This window comes from Carassius auratus, chromosome 23, assembly GCF_003368295.1.
Source record: "Carassius auratus strain Wakin chromosome 23, ASM336829v1, whole genome shotgun sequence".
Lineage (NCBI taxonomy): Eukaryota > Metazoa > Chordata > Actinopteri > Cypriniformes > Cyprinidae > Carassius > Carassius auratus.
The window spans coordinates 17064342-17084027 of NC_039265.1; the positions used below are offsets into that span (position 1 = coordinate 17064342).

Consider the following 19686-nt stretch of genomic DNA (forward strand, 5'->3'; position numbering starts at 1 on the left):
TTACTGATACTAATAGATGAAGAACATGTTTAAACATTTAATGTTGCAAAGTAGCGAAAATAGCACTTACATGTCTAGTGATTTCAAAGCCATAAGAAACAAGTGGCTAATATCTGCATTTTAGGTGAAATAGGACTTGTAAACACCTAATCAGAGTCGACTTAATTTGTTATTCTAGATAAAATGTTAAAACCCATTTGTTTATTCAATAAATAACATTTTGGACAGTTAACAATATTTTCTATAAGACCTTTTCAAATTTGAGGTAATAGACTACTGTATGAGGGTTAAATTAGCTAAAACCATGAAATGCTTTGATAACGTTCATAATTTAGAAGTTTACAAAAACATTCTAATGTGCACACATGCATAAAAATATGGGACATGTACATTTGCACAATCTAGTTTGAACATTCTCAAATCTCTTGCATACTGTTTTATGTCTAGTACAGGCAGAAAAATGCTGAAGAACCCTCACAAATTCACAGTACAACAGTTTGTAAGCCACAACATAATTTTCTTTTTCCATTCAATAAATAGTGGTATGTTTAGATTCGTTTAAAAACTCTCACACTAATTTGTGGAGACCATCTCTATAGGGATGCTTTAGCTTAATAAAATCAAGCATGTTACATCTTCATAGACCTCATTTTCATTACTACTTTCTTTTTTGCCTTTTTGTCATCTTTTTGTTGCTAAATTGTAGAATACTTACACTTCCGTTATGGAAAACATGTTGCTCTTTGTCATGCAGGCGAGACTTTAAGACATTTTGCATACAGCATCTGAGATTATGAAGCATGACACTACCTGGTGCACTGGTGGATTTTATGTTTGTTCTAGCCATTGAAAAGAAAAAAAAAAACTGTACGGACCCATTTCATAATGTCATAACTATTTGTTTATTCTCCAAAAATGAATGTTACACGCCAAGTGACATGTTCTGCTCTATAGGATATGTGATGTGATTGTGAACGTACATAACAATTAGCCCTTATAGATGATTCAGTTTCACCTGCATTAGACTTCAGCAGTACTGTTAAATGCAGCATACCTTCCACAAACAAAGCAAATGTGCACAAATGCTTTATTCTATTATGTTCAGGTACTGAGACACACTGATCATTTGGGAGCACTCGGTCCAATTACAGATGGTAACCAACTTTAGAGTAGCTCAGGAGGGCTGGTCTGAAACTGGATAATGCAACAACAGAGCCGTTAATGGAGTGCAGTGCATCCTCACAGCTCCCCACGGTAGTTTATTTCACCTGGATGGTTTTGGCTAGAAAACGGTGTGTGAAATAATACCCACAGTGATTTTACAAGGAAACAACGTAAGCATTAAGTTGCACTTAAAGGGTTAGTTCACCCAGCAATGAAAATTAGCTTTTGTTTTACTCTCCCTCGAGTCCTCCTAGGTGTTTAGGACTTTCTTCTTTCAGAAAAATCCAATCTGAGTTATATTAAAAATTGTCATGCACCGGAAAAATAATTATTTGAACTTGTACATAAAGATAGCATCAGCTAAGTAAATTTTACAAACAAATACTATTTTGTCTTTTTTACTTCAAAATGTGACGTTTAATTCAATAAGCTACTTGAGGTTTCGTTTTCATTTATGTTTCCTAAATACATAAGTAAATTCAAATGGAACTGCCTAAGTACTGCCTACTTGAAACCATTTGTTATGTTTACAAGGATTCTTTAAGTAAATATCAAAGTTATGATGCCATATTTCCCATCAAGCAATGGGGCATAAATGATTAAAAATGTACACTGTTTTATGGTTGCTTTTGTTGTTAGTTGTTTCAAGCCGATCTCATGGCAATTCGTATATTTTTTACAAGGTGGCTTATTCGTACTAATTCATACGACCACACTCGTACAAATTCATACAATTGTTGCCAAATCGTACGTATTTTACGAGTTGCACAATTCGTATGAATTTGTACGAATGACCTACACCTAACCCCGCCCGTAAACCTAACCGTCACTGGGGTTTAGACAAATCGAATAAAATCGTACGAGTGAGGTCATACAAATTCGTACAAATAAACCACCTCGTAAAATACGTACGAATTGGCCATGAGATAGCATTGGTTGTTTTGTTTAGTTGGTTGTTGTTAGTTTTAGTAACATACTGTTTTGTGACACCTGGAGTTTATTTTCTACTTAAAATGACCTATTCATACTCAAACACTATTCACTGATTGTTATCGTCATTGTGTGTGGTGTACCATGTATTGAGGTCTGTGTTTATTTGGCTATTCATTTTATTGATTGGGCATATTATCTTAAAAGGATAACAGCCTGTCTACATGTTTACTTGCATGTTTGCCAGTGAACCACATGCTTTAATAGGATGGTGGTTTTCCAATGTTACCTTGTTAAAGTAAATTGTATAAACACGCATCTTTTATTTAATTAAATATTTAAGTTTTATTTAGATTATATGAGTGGAAAATCTGTAAAAAAAATATATATATATATATATATATTTTTTACACTTTTTACAGTGATAAGCATTACTTAATGTAAAATTTACAAACAAAGAGTCAACAAAATTAACTGGGAATTTCCAAGTAAACTTAACTTAAAAATGTCTAATTAAACCTACTTCTAATTATGTTTAGGCTTTTACTTGGCAAATGTTTGTAAATTTACTAGCCTTTTCTGAGTGAAAAAAACTTTCCAAGCTTTTTTCAAGTAAATCCTACTCCAAATTTTTTAACAAAACATGTTAAATAAGGTGTGTGCATCCATAATAAAATGTGTCTCACACGGCTCTGGGGCATGAATAAAGGCCTCCCATAGCTAATCCATGCATTTTTGTAAGAACAATATCCATATTTCAAACATAATAAACACTTTTCTCTCACTTCTGCTGACTGTCGAATGCGGAAGCAGTCCGGCAAATAATGATAATTAATAATTTGTTACATTTATTTAGCATTTTTATGGGTACTCAAAGTGCTTTACATGGAAGAGGGGAATCTCCTCAACCACCAGTGTGCAGAATCCACCTGGATTATGCAACGGCAGCCAAATTGTGCAAGAACACCAACCACACACCATCTTATTGTTGGAGAGGAGAAGGAGTGAAGAAGCCAATCAGTAAATGGGGTTGATTAGGAAGGCATGATGGTCAGAGGCCAATGGGCAAATTTGGCCAGGATGCCGGAGTTACACCCCAACTCTTTTTTGAATGACATCCTGGGATTTTTAATGACCACAGAGAGTCCAGAACTCGGTTTAATGTCTCATCCGAAGGATGTTGCTTTTAACAGTATAGGATGACATAGGACGTATGTGTTGTGCGCACCTCTGAGATATGCTCTCTGAGTTTAATGAAGCAAAGTTTTCTCTTGACTTATATCAGAATCTGCCAAAATTTCTCTTTACAAAATCCTTGTTTTGTGCTTCTAATTCTTTTGTCCACGTTCATCACTAATCACCCAATGCAGGCATCCTATGTCATCTGCTGGAACCGCTTCCTCATATGACAGATAGCGGAAGTGGTAGCAAAGTGTTTATTACATTTGAAATATGGATATTTTTCCGTCGAAAATGCATCAATTCACTACAGGAGGCCTTAATTCACCCCCCAGAGCCATGTGAGGCATGTTTTATTATGGATGAGTGCCCTTTATTTAATGTGTTTTGGACCGTTGAACAGAAACACCCGCCCACTACAATGATAGAGCTTAGAAGTGCCAGGACAATTTTTTATATAACTCAGATTGAAATTGTCTGAAAGAAGAAAGTCATTTACACCTAATATGGCTTGAGGGTGAGTAAAGCATAGGCTAATTTTCATTTTTGGGTGAACTAACTAACCCTTAAATGAAATTCACTAAAGAAAAAATGCAGGATATAGGGTGTCAGCTTACCTTAGGCTTTGTCATCTCAAGATAGGATGTGAACGAATAGAATTGCCAAACCAATGTTCAGGAATATAACCATGCAGATCAAAATCGTGTTTGGCCCCTAAAAGAAAAAAGGGTCCACAGCTGTTAGTGTCTATTGTCCAAAGTAAAATAATCAAATGATGGTGCTCTAGGTGGTATTTACATGTGCAACTGCTCAAAGGCCACTTACATCAGAGTCAACTACAACCCTTACACCAGGCTCAGCACATTAAGTCCTTAGGCCTACTGGAAACATCCAGGCAGGTGTGTTGGAGCTAAATTCTGTAAGAAGGTGGCCCTTCAGGAGTGGGACTGAACATTGCCACCAGGGTGTCCAGTCCTTCTCCTGGAAGGCCACTATCCTGCAGAGTTTAATTCCTAATTAAACACACCTGCACCAACTACTCAAGGTTTTTCGATGCTAGGATTTTTAATGCTAGGAATTTTGTGTTTTGGTAGGTTGGAGCTTATCTCTGCAGGAGATTGGCCCTTCAGGAGCAGGACTGAATACCCCTGCTTTAGAGGAACCATAAAAATAAAATACCTGTTTTTTCAATTGCAAGAGGTAGTGATGTTATGCATTGCAAATAATTTTTCTTCCATTCCATAATCAGTGAGCCACGAGATGCAGCTGTGATGCAACGTGATACTGGGTATCTGATGGACTGCAAGGGCTCTCTGAAGGTGGGAAGTTGTAATTTTGACGGTTCAGCCTTGAATAGTGAAAAATGTGGTAAAAGAACTGGAGCCAGGGCATTATGTCAAGGAACACAATCTGCTGGTATTCCAGAGCAGTGTGTTCCAGTCCACTCAAAAACGGTTTAGAACAGCGGTGTCAAACTCAGTTGCCGGAGGGCCAGAGCCCTGCAGAGTTTAGATTCATCCCTAATTAAACACACCTGATCCAACTAATCAAGTCATTCAGCTTATTTGAAATCTACATGTGTGTTGGAGTAGGGTTAGAACAAAACTATGCAGGACTCTATGAAGGACAAATAAAAGCTGTTCCAACAGGTTCAGAAAGGGTATTGAGGTAGGACTGAGTGAAACAAAGAAGATAAGGAATGAATTGTTTCTTTTTTCCTTAGGAAATCTAACAAGACTTATAGTTAAATACATGCAGAAAAGGTTGTAAAAGGTGATTTTGATTGATTTTTGTTATGCTACGCAAATCTGAAATGTGTGTCTGCTGACTGCAGTCTTTGGGATGTTTCATGTGTTTCAAAAATCAATTGAAATGACCAATTGAGACGTTACTTGTAATCAGATTACTAAGATTTGGTTTGTTATCCTTACCTCAACTAGCTCTAGAGGCTCTTGTCTCGTTTCGCTAGGGGCTTTCACAATAGACCTCTGCCTCATCTCAGTTTTGGCCTCGACCTTGGCAATGGGTTTAGCAACCGGCTTGACCACAGGTTTAGGTTCTGGATTAGGCACTGACTTGGGCTCAGGCTTTGATGCAGCTTTTGGGGCAGGGCTTGGTTCTCTTTTCAGTGAAGTTTTAGGCTCAATTCTGTTAGTTAATTTCTTCTCTTCCCTGACTTCTGTCCTAGACTCAGGCTTGCTTTCTGTCATCGAAGCTGGACGCTCATTTAAAGGCTCCCTTGTTTCAGCTCTGTGTTTGACTTCAGCTCCCTTTGGCTCTGGTGTGACTGCTTTGAAGGACAGCTTGGGGGCAGGGTGGGGAGGTGGTTCATCTTCGTCTGTGGTAAGGACGAGGTTGGTTCTTACTGGCGTAGCAGCAGGGGCAGGTTCTACTGCTCTTAACTCCGAGTCCATTATCTGCAGGGCTTTGATTTCCAGGTCCGATCCCTGCTCAGCTTTGGCACTCTGGCGGCTAGGGGTACGGGCTGGGACCTTGCTGCTGGGAGCAGAATGCTCCTCCGGAGCGGCGTCTGAAGCGGGAGCAATGGCAGGAGTGAAAGAAGGGGTGCTGGGTCGACTGCTTGGCCTACTTCCTGCTCGACTGCTACCTCTGCTACCACTGCCCCGACTGGCCTTATGTCCATTCCAGCTGCCAGTGCTCAAGAGGTTTGGATCTTCCTTGCTGGGTGCCTGAGGGACGATGACTGCAGTGGGTGAGGGGGTGCGTGCAGAGGTGGAGCTTGGTCTTAGACTTTCCATCTCATCCATGAAGGGGCGCTCCAGGGGTGTTGGTAGGGAATCCTCAGCTAACAAGGGCTCGTGCATCCCTGTGTCTGCATTCTCATTGCTCTCAGCAACCTCCTGCAAGGCTCGTTTTTTCATATACTCGGGACCTGAGGGACATCATGTAATGCATGCTTTATTAGAAATGGACAAGACTGATACTCTCTGATTATGATTTAACACTGAAATCTATACAAATACAATGACTTTTGATAGGTTCAAAGGTGCACTAATTACACTGCAGTGTTCCTAAACCACCAATATAACTGCATGAGGCTCTCTACTGTTTTTTTTTTTTTACCTCGTGTTATTATTCTAGTGTAGAATAAAACTAGTCAAGTCTAGTCACTGATATGACTGAAGTGCTTATGTGACTTTAAGTGTAATCACTTTTATATTGACAATGGCCAAAAGAACAAGTAATCTCTTGGTGGGTTTTTTTGTGTGGTTTGTTATTTTTATTTGTGTTATTCAGATTTTTTTACCATATAAAACTTTATTTTTCTGCCTGTTTTTGCTTTGTCTCAGATTCATGCTCAAATATATTATCAGAGTGGATGATAGAATTGGCTGTACAATGATTGAAATACTTACAAGTGCTGACAGTTATGAGGTAACTGTGTATGCATTCATATATTTGAGTGTCTATATTTAAATTTGTTGCCTCACTGTCTGTCTATCTCTGACACATCATCACATTTTTTTTCACAATAGACCAAATAACCCTGTGCTGTATATTTATCGCTGAAATGCAAGACTAGGGTGTTGAATAACTTGTTCAGTTTCACTTTACGGCTAGCTGTAAGAGGCCAAGAATGCAACCAATCAGGGACAGAATAATAATGCTATACTTCAAGATGAAAGATGAAATTCAATAGCCTCGTCAAAAACAAATGCAGCCTACCATCCCATGTCTTATTATTAAAATAAGCAATGAACTATAATAACACGTTTTGTTATGCTCGTCTACAGTTTAATCTAAGATTTTGGAGACCAAATGTGCCAACATAAAACCGTCAAGAGTTTAGCAGTGCCCTTCAGATCAGATGGACAGACATAGGAACATGGTTCCTAGCAATCTAATCCCATTTCAGACACTCCAAGATTTTTACATGTGCGCTTTAAGGGCTGAAGACATTAACAGCACATAGACTGCTCTGTGATGAATGTTGCTGTACTGTAAATCTGAATTTATGTCTGGATTAACAAGCATTCCTGCTGAATTTACTTCTCTGAGCTACAACCTCCACTAAAACAGACACTCACTGGACCGGGAGGATCTTAACCAGCCCCTGTTCCTTTGGCCTCTGTTGATATATATTCAGCAAACAATGAAGTCTTCTACCTACCTGGTTGATGGAAAGAGGGAGAGAGCTCTCTGGCAACCACACGGGCGATACTAGACTCATTGTTAGAGGCTATGGAGGCCTGGTCTGCGGCGTCTCCTTTGCTTTTGGCATGAGCTGTTCTGTGAAGAGGGAAAAGCCCTGTAGTCAGAGGTTTTAAATCAAATACTGGGAAATATAGCTAGTTTTGTGGTCAGAAATGGATTTGATTTCAGATTCAGAGCATCAAAAGGTGTGAAAACATATTTTCTACTTTCAGTTCATGAGAGTGAATTTGAATTGAAGTTTCAACACCCAACTGGAAAATAAATTGGAATGTAGGAAGAAGAATTTACTGAATTGAAATTCATAGAAATTCAACACCGGTAATACAGTCTGGAAAATGAAGTGATCTTCCACCCCAGGCCATAAAAGTAAATGGATGGGTGTTTAATATTTACATACAGTTGTTTACCTATTTTTGTCAAAATTTGCTAAATAAGCTATTTAAACTAAATAAATGGCAACCATTCCAACCATTTTTAAAAACTGATTTAAATCAGAGTTATACCTTGCTGTCCCTGGGAACTGAACTCATGGTCTTAGATTTGTTAGTAATGTGCTACCAGTTGAGCCATAAGCACGGAGCGTTTCTATAGCATCAATAAAACCAAAATAGAAATTCATTAGTACTTTACGTTACACCTGTCTACAACAGATGCATAAATTTTATATGTATGTTGTGGCAGTGTTTCGGAGGAGCACTATTCAAAGACATTAGATGAAATAGTTTACTATTATAGTGTAGCAAACATACTGCCAGTTCTTGACTGTGAGAGAAAAAAAAATTGTTCATTTTTATCAAAAGCATATTTTTCCCATATCTTGCTTGTAGAACCAGAGCAACTCAAGACATCCCATCTCATCTTTATTTGGAGAGAGTGGTTAGCAGTTGTCTGCCCTATAAAAAGCAATGTTAACATCCCCTCAGCTCTTAAGAATCCCATGCAGTATCCGTGCCAGACAGTGCAGGAACTCAGCAGAACAACAACAATGCTGAAGAATGTTCCAGAGAGAAACCCCACTCGTCCCCTAGAGCTGCAAGAGTTTGGGTTGCTCGTAGTGTGTTTGACTTAAACACGGGAGGAAGAAGTGTGTTGGGGGTCGTATGGCAAGAGGTTATTTATAGCAGAAGAGGGTGTCCTCTTCACCCATTGAGCTGGAATTAAAATAAATCACTCTTTTAACACCCTGCACCTCATAGTGAGAGATGAGGACTGCTGTGCTATGACGCCGCTTTAGAGAAGACCACCCTTTATTCTCTACCGCATGCATTGATTAAATTCAGTCATGCAAAATTATTAATGGGCTAAATTCTACATGTGCTGTATTGTTGTTGGCCACATTAGGAATTACTGCTCTGCAAAATTACAGTGCAAGCCATAGAACCTTATTTTCAGCTGCGTAACTTGACAACAAATACTTTTGACCTCATATACATACTTTTTTGCATTTACAGTAAGCATAAGTGCTGTATCTTAATGTATGAAGTAAGCAAACCTTCACGGTTCAGCTTTTTGTTTGTCAGTTTGATTAAAAAAAGCGATGTAGTATTTACTCTGTGATATTTTCCATCCTGTAATGTTATCCTGAGTTCAAAATAGCCAGAGCACTAAAAGACACTGTACTGAAGCTGGCTGTCAGTGGGACGCTTAGAAAAGTTCAGACCCTCTCAGTGGTACTGTATGTCATAGATATACATTTACAGTAATGTCTGCACTGCATTGCAAGGTATTGGCAGGTGCTTTCATGAATTATTGCTGAAATGAATATCCATAATAGGAATATTTCTTAATGTTGCTCTACAATTAAAAAACAACTATAATGAATAGAAAATAATGTTTAAAAGCATGCTTTCGACTTCTAACATGTTCAGTGTAGGAATGTATTGTTCTGCATTATTAGGTTGGATGTATGTCAAATGGCATTTTCAGCATACGTTAAGAGTGTGTTGTAGGGATGTTAAAATAATAAAACTCAATCACCAAATGAAAAGTACTACTAAAATATTCTGAGCCTTAGGTTTGCAAATCCCATTACAGATTTTGTTATTTTGCATGTTTTTGATATTTTGTATCATAAATCGTTAACATTTGCACATCTAAACTTTGATTAAACTTTGATCAAACAGTTTTTCTCATGTGAGAATTTACTTTGTATCCAGACTTGTTTGGATTGGATTGTGTTACAAATGACAGAAAGAAAAATATTTAATCTTTTTGTGTGGTATTTATTTATTTATTTACATACTTGCTTATTTACATTGCATGATATGTCAGCCTTTTTTGTGATGGTGTTGTCCCTCATCATTTATCAGCTGACATAACATCTGGCCCTTTAGATGACTACTGATAGCTTTTAACATTCGAGAAATGAATGAATGACAGAATCATTCTTGCTTGAGAATGCAGATGAATAAGAGTTCGCTATATGGGACAGAAGTCTAATGTAGACATACTATCTGAACTAAATTCTCTTTAATTTTTTCTTCACTTACAAAATAGTATGAGTGGCAAACATTATTCAGATGTACGTTCGTACACATACAGCAAAACAACCATAATGTATTACACAAAAAAGCCTAAAAGACTTCCTAAAGCATCATGTCTAATCATGTAGTCTGATAGTCACTGATAAAATGATCTGCCATGTCTGAGCTCAGGAACATAGTAGGGTGTTGTACATCTCTATACCACCAGTCTCCTCACTCATTTGCAGGATAGGCAAAATTTATATCCCTGAACGATCCGATACCAATGCTGACGCATTTCAGTATGTGATACCATCAAGAGGCCTTTTGTACTGTTGTACTAAATAGGAAAATAAGAGACATTGAGTTTTAGTATAATATTTACATATATAACAGATCATTATATATATATTGTTAGATATGTGAGAGTTGTAGATTACGTCAGGTACGTCTGTATGAGTGTCTGAAAGAAGCTGAGGACAGAAGAGGCTATCAGCTGTTGCATTCCCCTGTGATTGTGATATAGCAACAGTGCCTCTCCTTTTTTAGGCAGGCCTCCTTTTCTGACACCAGACCCATGTGCGTCATTTACACCCGGTGCCGCGGCCTCCGAGGAGTCTCGTCTTCCACACAAGACCCTCTGCTGTTCTGAATACACTATGATTAGAGCAAAGGCTAATTGGCACCTGTAACCCACTGAACAATCTCCACGACCACTGTTTTTGGGTTTTTATCACTGGTGGAGGGCAAGGGAGTCTGTTAAGGTACAGATAGGACAGAGGAGTTGCAGATAGGGCTTTAAATCACATGAGGTAAAAGTAGCCATTTTTACTTCATTTTATTATAATTTAATTTAAAGTTGTTGTTTTTTTTTTATAAAGATCTACATGTTATTTTATACTATTTTACACTTTTTTTATTTTATACCATTTGTATTTTACATAATTTTATTTTATACAGTTTTATATATATATATATATATATATATATATATATATATATATATATATATATATATATATATACTACTTTATTTTTATTTTATTTTAGACAATTTTTAACAAACCTACTGCGGGCCATGAATCTTGATTAAGAAATACCTTAACTAGCATTGCATGTCTCATCACCAAATTTAGGCCAGCCATATTGTAAATAATATGGCAATTTTTAACAAACCTACTGCGGGCCATGAATCTTGATTAAGAAATACCTTAACTAGCATTGCATGTCTCATCACCAAATTTAGGCCAGCCATATTGTAAATAATACACAAAAATCATGTTTTTGATTTCCAGTTTCTGTCTCTTATTGCTAACAATAAGATCCAATTTCTCCACTGCAAACAATGATCAGGCACTGGCTAAAACACTTGAATAATGGTGTTTAGTTGTTTAGTAACAACAGGCTCCTTTTTTTGCATTTACTTAAATGCTACTCTGGCTGGCAGGTATAAATGTTTTGCTTATGTATAGGGAATGAGAACAATGAAGTCTTGTTTTTTTGTTCCTGAAACATGTGCTTTGATTCATTTGTTTTCCTGTGTGCAGTCTGGTTTCGGTCCGCTGTCAGTTTGTCATCTTTAATAATGCTTGAAATTATTTTTATGGGATGAGCATCAACAGAAGCGAGCATCTGATGACTGAGAACCCAAGGCTGTTTGTCTTTGGTTTGTGCATCTCCTTATAAGGAGGGAAGATTTTATCAAAGCCACTGCACCTGAAATTTGCCCCGCTGTTTATAACCATAAGAATCACAATGATAAACTGCAGATGCTGTCAGGAGTGTGTGGAAATCTAAACATTTTATCCTGGAGGGAAGCTGTATTATTAGTGTCAGTGCATTAGACTTCTCTTTATCATGTCTAGAGCTCAGCCTAGCCTCCAAGACGCCATGAGTAGGAAAGCAGCTGGGAACATGTGGCCTGCTTTGAGTCTGTTTGTTTTTGCATTTGCACAGACTGTCTGGAAACCAACACCAAAGTGGCATCAGGATGTTTTTTTTGTTGTTGTTGTTCTTGTTGTGTAAAACCTACAAAACACATCCTCTGGCAGGCAACTCTCTGGAAGAATTGACCATAAACTAGTTATTTAGCAATTCATAAAAAAATGTTATATAGCAATTCATAGAAAAATTTGGGGTGTATTCTGAAAATATACGAGGTAAATCTAGCTGAACCGATGTTTGTGGAGAGTATTAAAGGCTTAGTTCAGTCAAAAATGAACATTAACCCATAAATTATTCACCCTGAAGTCATCCTTGGTGTATATGACTTTCTTCTTTCAGACGAATTCAGTTGGAGTTATTAAAAAAAATAGTCTTTGATCATTCAAGCCATTTGATGCAAGTAAGCTGGTGTTGCACTCCATCGGTCCTTGAGAAGTTTAATAAAAGCTCATCCATTTAAAAAAAAGTGTCTCACATGGGTCCGGGGGGTGAACAAAGGCCTCCTGTAGCGAATCGATGCATGTTTGTAAGAAAAATATCCATATTCAAAATGTAATAATCACTTTAATCTAGCTTGTAAAACAGAAGCAGTTCTGGCTGATGGCTTATGAGGTCAGCGCTGCGCATGTGGCGGTGATTCTCGTGAAAACCAACATTTGTTAACAGGAGCAAAGGAAGCAAAGTTTCCTTACTTTAGCAAAGGAAAACAAGTCTCCTTTTGGCTTATATCTAAATCCTCCGACACTCTTCTTTACAAATACTAATTTTGTACTTCTAATTAGTGGCCATTGTTTTGTTTTGATCTCTCTACTGCGTTTCCGCGTGCATCAGTTCTACGGTTCGCATGCGCAAAGCTGACCTCATATGTCATTCCCCAGGAATCCTTCATTTACAACTGTGACTATGAATACTAACTGTAACTTTGTTACAACCGATGCAGTGCAACACCGGCTGAATTGCATCAAACAGCTTGAAAGATCAGCTGAATTTGTTTGAAAGATGAAAGTCATGTACACCAAAGGTGACTTCAGGGTGAGTAATTTATGGCTTAATTTTCATTTTTCGAGGAACTAACCCTTTATTTATTCATTCATTGAATAAGTTAAATATATTAGGGTTTTGGTTTTTGTTTTTTATAGATGAAACCAGTTGTTGTAGAGTTATTTTCAAATACAAATCTAGAATATATAAAAGTTTCACTTTCAACTTACAAAAAAGATAACTTTTTCACAATATTCTCATTTTTTTTTAGCTGCACCCTGTTTTCATCCAAAATATCTTTAATTGTGTTCCGAAGACGAACAACACTTTTACAGGTTTAGATTGACATGGGGGTAAGTGATTAATGACAAAATTGTCTTTATGGGGTGGAGTATCCCTTTAAAGAGCAACACATCACGCCCCGATTAAAAGAAATTCAAGAACTGATGAGCAACAACAGTTGACATACATATCAGTCTGGAGAGGGTTATAAAGCCATTTCTATGACTTTGGGACTCCAGCGAACCACAGTCGGAGCCATTATCCACAAATGGAGAAAACTTGGAACAGTGGTGAGCCTTCCTAGTGTTGCAAACATGCCAGGTTCCACCTCCACACAATCACAGCGCACACCCTCACCTGAATATTAGATCACCACCACCAGTTCCTCATCACCCACTCATCAGCGCTGCACCATAAAAGCCACGCACACGCACTCAGTCTTCGTCTGGTCACGTTTGCGACAAGATCATTCCTGTATGCTTACTATAAGGACTAACTCCTCTTCTACTCTCTCCAGAGACTCTCTCCAAAGGACTCAGTTTCCCCGAAGTGCGTGTGTGTGGTTCACTGTTCCCTCCAAGAAGTCACAGCCTTACCTGCACGGATCCAAGACTCCTATTCACTCCGCCCTGCTCCTCTGCTTGTTTCTTTGTTAAATAAACATCTTCATCTGTTACTCCTCAGCTTCCCGAGTGATCCGTAACACCTAGGAGTGGCCTGCCTACCAAAATTACTCCAAGAGTGCAACGTGGACTCATCCAGGAGGTCATACAAGAACCCAGAACAACATCTAAAGAACTGCAGGGCCCATTTGCCTCAGTTAAGGTCAATGTTCTCTTTCAACAATAAGAAAGAGACAGGGCAAAAACAGCAACCATGGGAGAGTTCTGAGACAAAAGCCAGTGCTGACCAAAAAGAACACCTGCTCGTCTCATATGCTTGTTGCTGCAAAGGGTGGCACAACCAGTTATTAGATTTATAGGGCAGTTACTTTTACACGTAGGGCCAGGCAGGTTTGGACAGCTTTTTTTCTCTTAATAAATGAAGTCATCATTTAAAATACTGCACTTTGTATTTACTCAGGTTAACTTTATGTAATATTAAAGTTGATGATGATCTGAATCATTCAAATGTGATAAAGATGAAAAACCTGTATATGTTATGTGTGTGTGTAAATACGTGTCAATATTTTCAAAATATATACTGTATGTTTATATATTTGTATTTATATATGCATAATAAATATAAACCGTGCACACATATATTATGTAAACAAAAACATTTAATTTGGATGCAACAGTACTATTTTTTTGAACATTTTTGTTATCTTTTTGTTCTCATTATATATATTTTTTATATTCTCAAATTGACATTTGATGGCATATTTTATTTAAGTGTTTTGCCATGTAGGTGGAATAATGTATACAGTAATAGCAGCAGGATAAACCCCCTACTTCCAGATGCTACAAGATCAATCTCTGTCTGGATTAATCTTGCAATAACGGTCGACCATATCCAACAGAAGCTGTTGTGAGCAGTTAAATGATTTACTCCATACCTTGAGTTGGCGATTTCGGCCTTCTGTTTGGCTATGGCAGCTGCCCTCTGGGCTCCTTCCACACTGCGCTCCACTTTCTGCTTGATCTTAGTGCCCTTCAGCTGAATCATCCTCTTCTTTACAGACTTCACCAGCATGTTGTTAACGTATTTGCCTTCTTCTTTGCCACCCTCTGCAAAAGTGGTGCACCCATAACCGTGCCGTTGGTTGTTCAGCCATTCGCCCTCATATTTAAGCCCACTAGAACGTTCACTGATCCCATACCCTGAGCGTTTGTCGTTTTTCCACTCTCCCATGTAGATTTCAGTAGTGGTGGCGTCAATGTCTGACTCCACTGGGGGAAACTCGTGACCTTCACCTTCCCCTTCGCTCTCACCCAGGCTGATGGTTGAGTTGGCATCGCTGGCGGCGGAGCTGAGAGCTGAATCACTCCGCAGAAAGCTGATCTTACTCTTATTGCTGGAGAGGGATGTGCGGGAATCGGACTTCTTCAGCTTGCCAAGAAGCGAGCTACGCCGGAAGAGGCCTTTCTTCTTGGGCTTGACTGCATCCGGGTCCACTTGCAGGGTGAGGGCGAAGCCGCCACGAGATGGGCCCAGAGGCATGGGCATGTTGACCAGGGTCTCTTGGCCGGCCGCATTGGTGGCGGTGATGACCGGGATGTCCTGCTGAAGGAGTGTCCCGTTGCTGTGTTCACTGCGCAGGGAGCTCAGAGAGTTCCTCAGAGGAGAACGCACCACTGCTGCCATCCCGTAAGGAACACTCTGGCGTACTCCATAGCCGTGTCGCATGCCGCCAGTGAACTGGCCCTGGAAGGTACCTATATTGCCAAAGACATCAGTCAGGGAATGGTAAAGGGATAGTTCACCCATAAATACACATTTTTTCACCACTAGTTTAAAAGAATAGGTCACAAAAATAGATCACCCATTGCAGTAAATGGGTGCCTCTGGAATTAGAGATCAAACAGCTGATCGTCACAATAATCCACAAGTAATCCACATGTCTCCGGTCCATCAGTTTACTTCTTTTGAAGTGAAACAAGTAAATAAAGGCATTTTAACTTTAAACGGCTGCTTCCAACTAGAATATGTGTCATCTATCCACATTTCTTTCTGCAGTGAAAAAATGTCTTGTCTAAAACAGGAGAGAAATATGCACACACCAAGTACTGTTTGCAAGCAAAACCAGCCCTAAACTGTTCTAAACTAATATGTTGGTGGATTTTCACTGGACTTTTTCACTAGAGTAAGCGTTATTACAGATTATGGATTTACTTGTAGATTATTGTAATGTTTTTATCAGCTGTTTAGACTCATTCTGATGGCACCTATTCACTGCACAGGATCCATTGGTGAGCAAGTGATATAGTGATATATTTGTAATGCATGAAATGAAACCAACACATCTATGGCCTGAAGGTGAGTACATTTTCATTTTTGGGTGAATTATTCCTTTAATCAAAAAAATAAACTAAAATATATAATATAGCTAGAATTTATAATCTAAAATCTAACATCTTATATTACAAGGCTGAATAATAAAAGATTCACATTCAAGAATTATATAAATAGCTTTGAAGTAAATACTACAACATTTTTGTTTAGTTTTTCAGAGTACAATGAAAATGCTGTCCATGTTAATCTTAGTATAAACTAAAGCAGTTAAAACATTGTTTAATACATTTTTGTGTTCTATAGAAGTAATAATTATTTCTTATTTCATAAGAAATATTGGCATCCACACAAATGCACAATAACTTTCTATTCATTTTAAACGTGCTGTAGTTTGTAGTTTGCGCTTTATTTAAAAAGTCATGTTATCTCAAAAATATTGTTCCTCTGTGTTTTGGTGTGGACTTCCCCATTCTCCTATAATTAAACAAAATATTAAATCTTTATAGTTATCTTTAAAACTTTATACATTATCATGACAGTTATCGTCCTAGGTGTGAATGGGCCTTAAATGATGACAGAATTATCATCCCTTCAACTAAACTACATATTGTATTACAACACTGCATTTTATTCAAATACAGGCCACCTCTCTCATATCAACCTCTGGGGTAATAAAAAAACATGCAGTTATTTATGTCATGGGGGCTAGTGGGTCCGGTTTGGTCATGCAACACATGTCTGAGATCCATCAGTCCTCAGGGACGGGCAGGACATCCGTTATTGTGCCTTCATCCACACAGTGATGCACTAACAATTAGTGATGACTCAGCTTCCAGCTCAATAGATGCAGTATATAAGAAGACACTTGTATGATCATTTGTGTAATTTTGTGCACATGCAAAATGTAAATCTATAAATCTAAATCTATAATGACAAGAATGCTGGTACTATGCTGATAAAAAAAATACTATGTAGTAGTCAGAACTGATGATTTAGGAATAAAATTTAAATAATTAAGATAAAGGGAAGTCAGTAAGCTGTCTTAGATGTGGACATAACAGTCTAATGTGACACAACAAAAGAAAAATGACTTGGCCAACAGTGAATAAGCCTTTTTATTTGTACTCACACCACACGTCCAGAAAGAACAGGATTCGTGACACTAATTTGTAACCACCCTCCATTCTTCACTGGCAAATGTTTCTTAGCAGTAGGCATTTACCCAAAAGGCCATCTGTGGCAACACCAGGGTTCCATGATTGTAAGCCTCATGTTTATACTACTAACAAGAAAGAATGTTCATTAAATGTAATTATTATTATTTTTTATTTTTTTTCAGAGTATTCGTGGGAATCGTTTAGCCATGTAAGGATATCTGTCTACTGTTTATGTAGAGTTGGATCCTATTTTTAGATTGTTGTACAGTATGTACAGGATGTGAATTTTCTGCATTCAACCCTAAGTGATATGATTCTTTATAAAAATCAATTTTTATTCATTATTTAAATCAAAAGTTAATTATTAAATTACCATTAGCGAATTACCATTTTATGTTCACGATATGAATATATACATAATAAATATTAAGCTAAATGAATTAATGTAAATGTAATGTACATTTACATGTAACATGTAACTATATTATGTTCAAGACGACTGAATATCTCTATTGCTGAATTAAACGTAGCCTACAGTAGCCTACAACTATGAAATGTTTATTATGGTATAATATCTACAGATTCGCTTACTATAAAAATGGCAGATAGTGTCAGTGATATTTAATGTTAATGAATCAAATGTGTTACCACGTTGTATTATGCTACTATTTTTGAGTATATATATATATGTATATATATAATTATTATTTTTTTTTGCACTAGGCCTACAGTTTCTGATATCTAGGCGTATCCCGTGTGTTTTTGATATCCAAAATCTTTCTATTTTTTCTAATCTAGCAACAGATTGAGGACTAAGAGCAGCCTAAATGCAAATACAGAAGTTTACTTTTCCTTTTAGTAGCTAATTTCAGACTCGATAAGATGAAACGGAAACGGAATCTTTGAACTCCACCAACTATTCTCAGTTTAAAATCTTCTTGCGTTGCAAACTAACCCCTGGCTTAAAATGTCAGCTCACAGAGTGCAGTTTGCACTCACAAAAGTTCATTCTCCGACCTTACCGCCATCCGCGTAGGTCTCCGTCCCGTAACCATCCTGCAGTCCGTTATTCCAAGTGCCCTCGTACTTGGCACCGCTGGCCTGACTGATGCGCGTCCCGTATCTGCCTTTGAATCCATGCGTCCACTCTCCCTTGTAAATCCATTGTCCCTTGGTCTCTACACCTAAACCGTGACGCTTTCCTTGGGACCAATACCCCTCGTAAGTGTTTCCACTCGGCCAAGTATAGACTCCCACCACCTCGAACCCGTAATTCCAGGAACCGGAGAACTCTCCTTGTCCTTTAGGTCCGGTACAGATCCCGTGTCCGTGCGCTTTACCTCCCTCCCAGCCTCCACAATAAGCCCCGCCATCATCGAACTCAAAGCGACCTCCGCTCATCGCACTTAATGCAATTACCACTAACTTTGACTTTAAAAATCAACAGTAACGAACGGCTCGATCTCTGTTAAATCCATCTGTCAAACTCCAACGGAGCCAGGAGAGCCTTTCCTTGCGTTAAACTTCTAGAATAGTCGTGCACGCGCATAATTCCTTAAATATGTTGAACTGAAACAAGCGTGCTAAAGTTTGAAGTTGACTTGGGAGAGGGAGGATTGTTTTGTTTTTTAGTTACATGATATTGTTTCAGTTTACAATGATCTATTTAATCGAATTGTCGAGCCAGTGGTCTTTCATGGCTTTCACCCCTCTCCCCTCTCCCTGCCTCCCCTCTTTGCACTTGGAGCTCCTGGATATGTTTTAGCAGTCCCAACAAGGCTACCAGATCCCAACACTGTTCCAAAAATACAGGCCAATCGCCCCTCAGCACCCAGGCACCTTTAAAAGCGCTGCCAGATCACTTGCAGAACAGGGTTTGGGCTCAGTGTCCATATCAGTCTGTGTCTGTTATTTTAACCGTGTACTTTCAAACTTAAAGATACTAAAAATTGCATGTTGATGCAGTTGCATCCCTGTTATTATATAGGCTATTATACCTGTATTCTTTTTATACATTTTTATAGAGCATAATAAACTGATTTGACATTTTGGGTTTTATAGAGTTCAAGTAGCCTAAGTTTAGGAAAGTGACATCTATAACGCAATTTAATGTATGAATAGTCTATGTTACATCTCAATTCATTTCCGTTGTTTATTTATTCTCCATTTTATGTCTTTATGTTTTTTATGAACCTTGTTCATTTTTCTGTTGTTTTTTTTTTCCCTTATAACTTTTTAGTTGCTGTTTATGAAAAATTATAGTCTATATTTTAACATGCCAATTAAAACTTTGTTGTGTCTCACTGTAAATAAATAAATAGGCAAAAGTCTAGACACTCAAAATATCCCGAGCTGAATTGAAATTAGCAGTCTCCTAAAGAATTTTCTCTTTGGTAAAATAATCCTGTCTTGGTTTTAGTTGAGTGAATGTTGAACAGAGGCCAGTTTGCACTCAC

The 19686-nt window shown here is 38.0% G+C and overlaps 1 protein-coding gene across 1 annotated transcript; it reads right to left on the reverse strand.

Moving 5' to 3' along the window:
* Nucleotides 1-520: 520 nt before the first annotated feature.
* Nucleotides 521-18999, reverse strand: LOC113041560 (junctophilin-2-like). The gene is made up of 6 exons (XM_026200164.1): nt 18253-18999; nt 14677-15496; nt 7406-7524; nt 5205-6166; nt 3891-3987; nt 521-1282 (listed from the first exon to the last, which is right to left on the reverse strand). The coding sequence occupies exons 1-5, from the start codon at nt 18629-18631 to the stop codon at nt 3907-3909; spliced, it is 2361 nt and encodes a 786-aa protein (XP_026055949.1). The 5' UTR covers nt 18632-18999; the 3' UTR covers nt 521-1282; nt 3891-3906.
* Between the last annotated feature and the right edge of the window lie 687 nt (nt 19000-19686).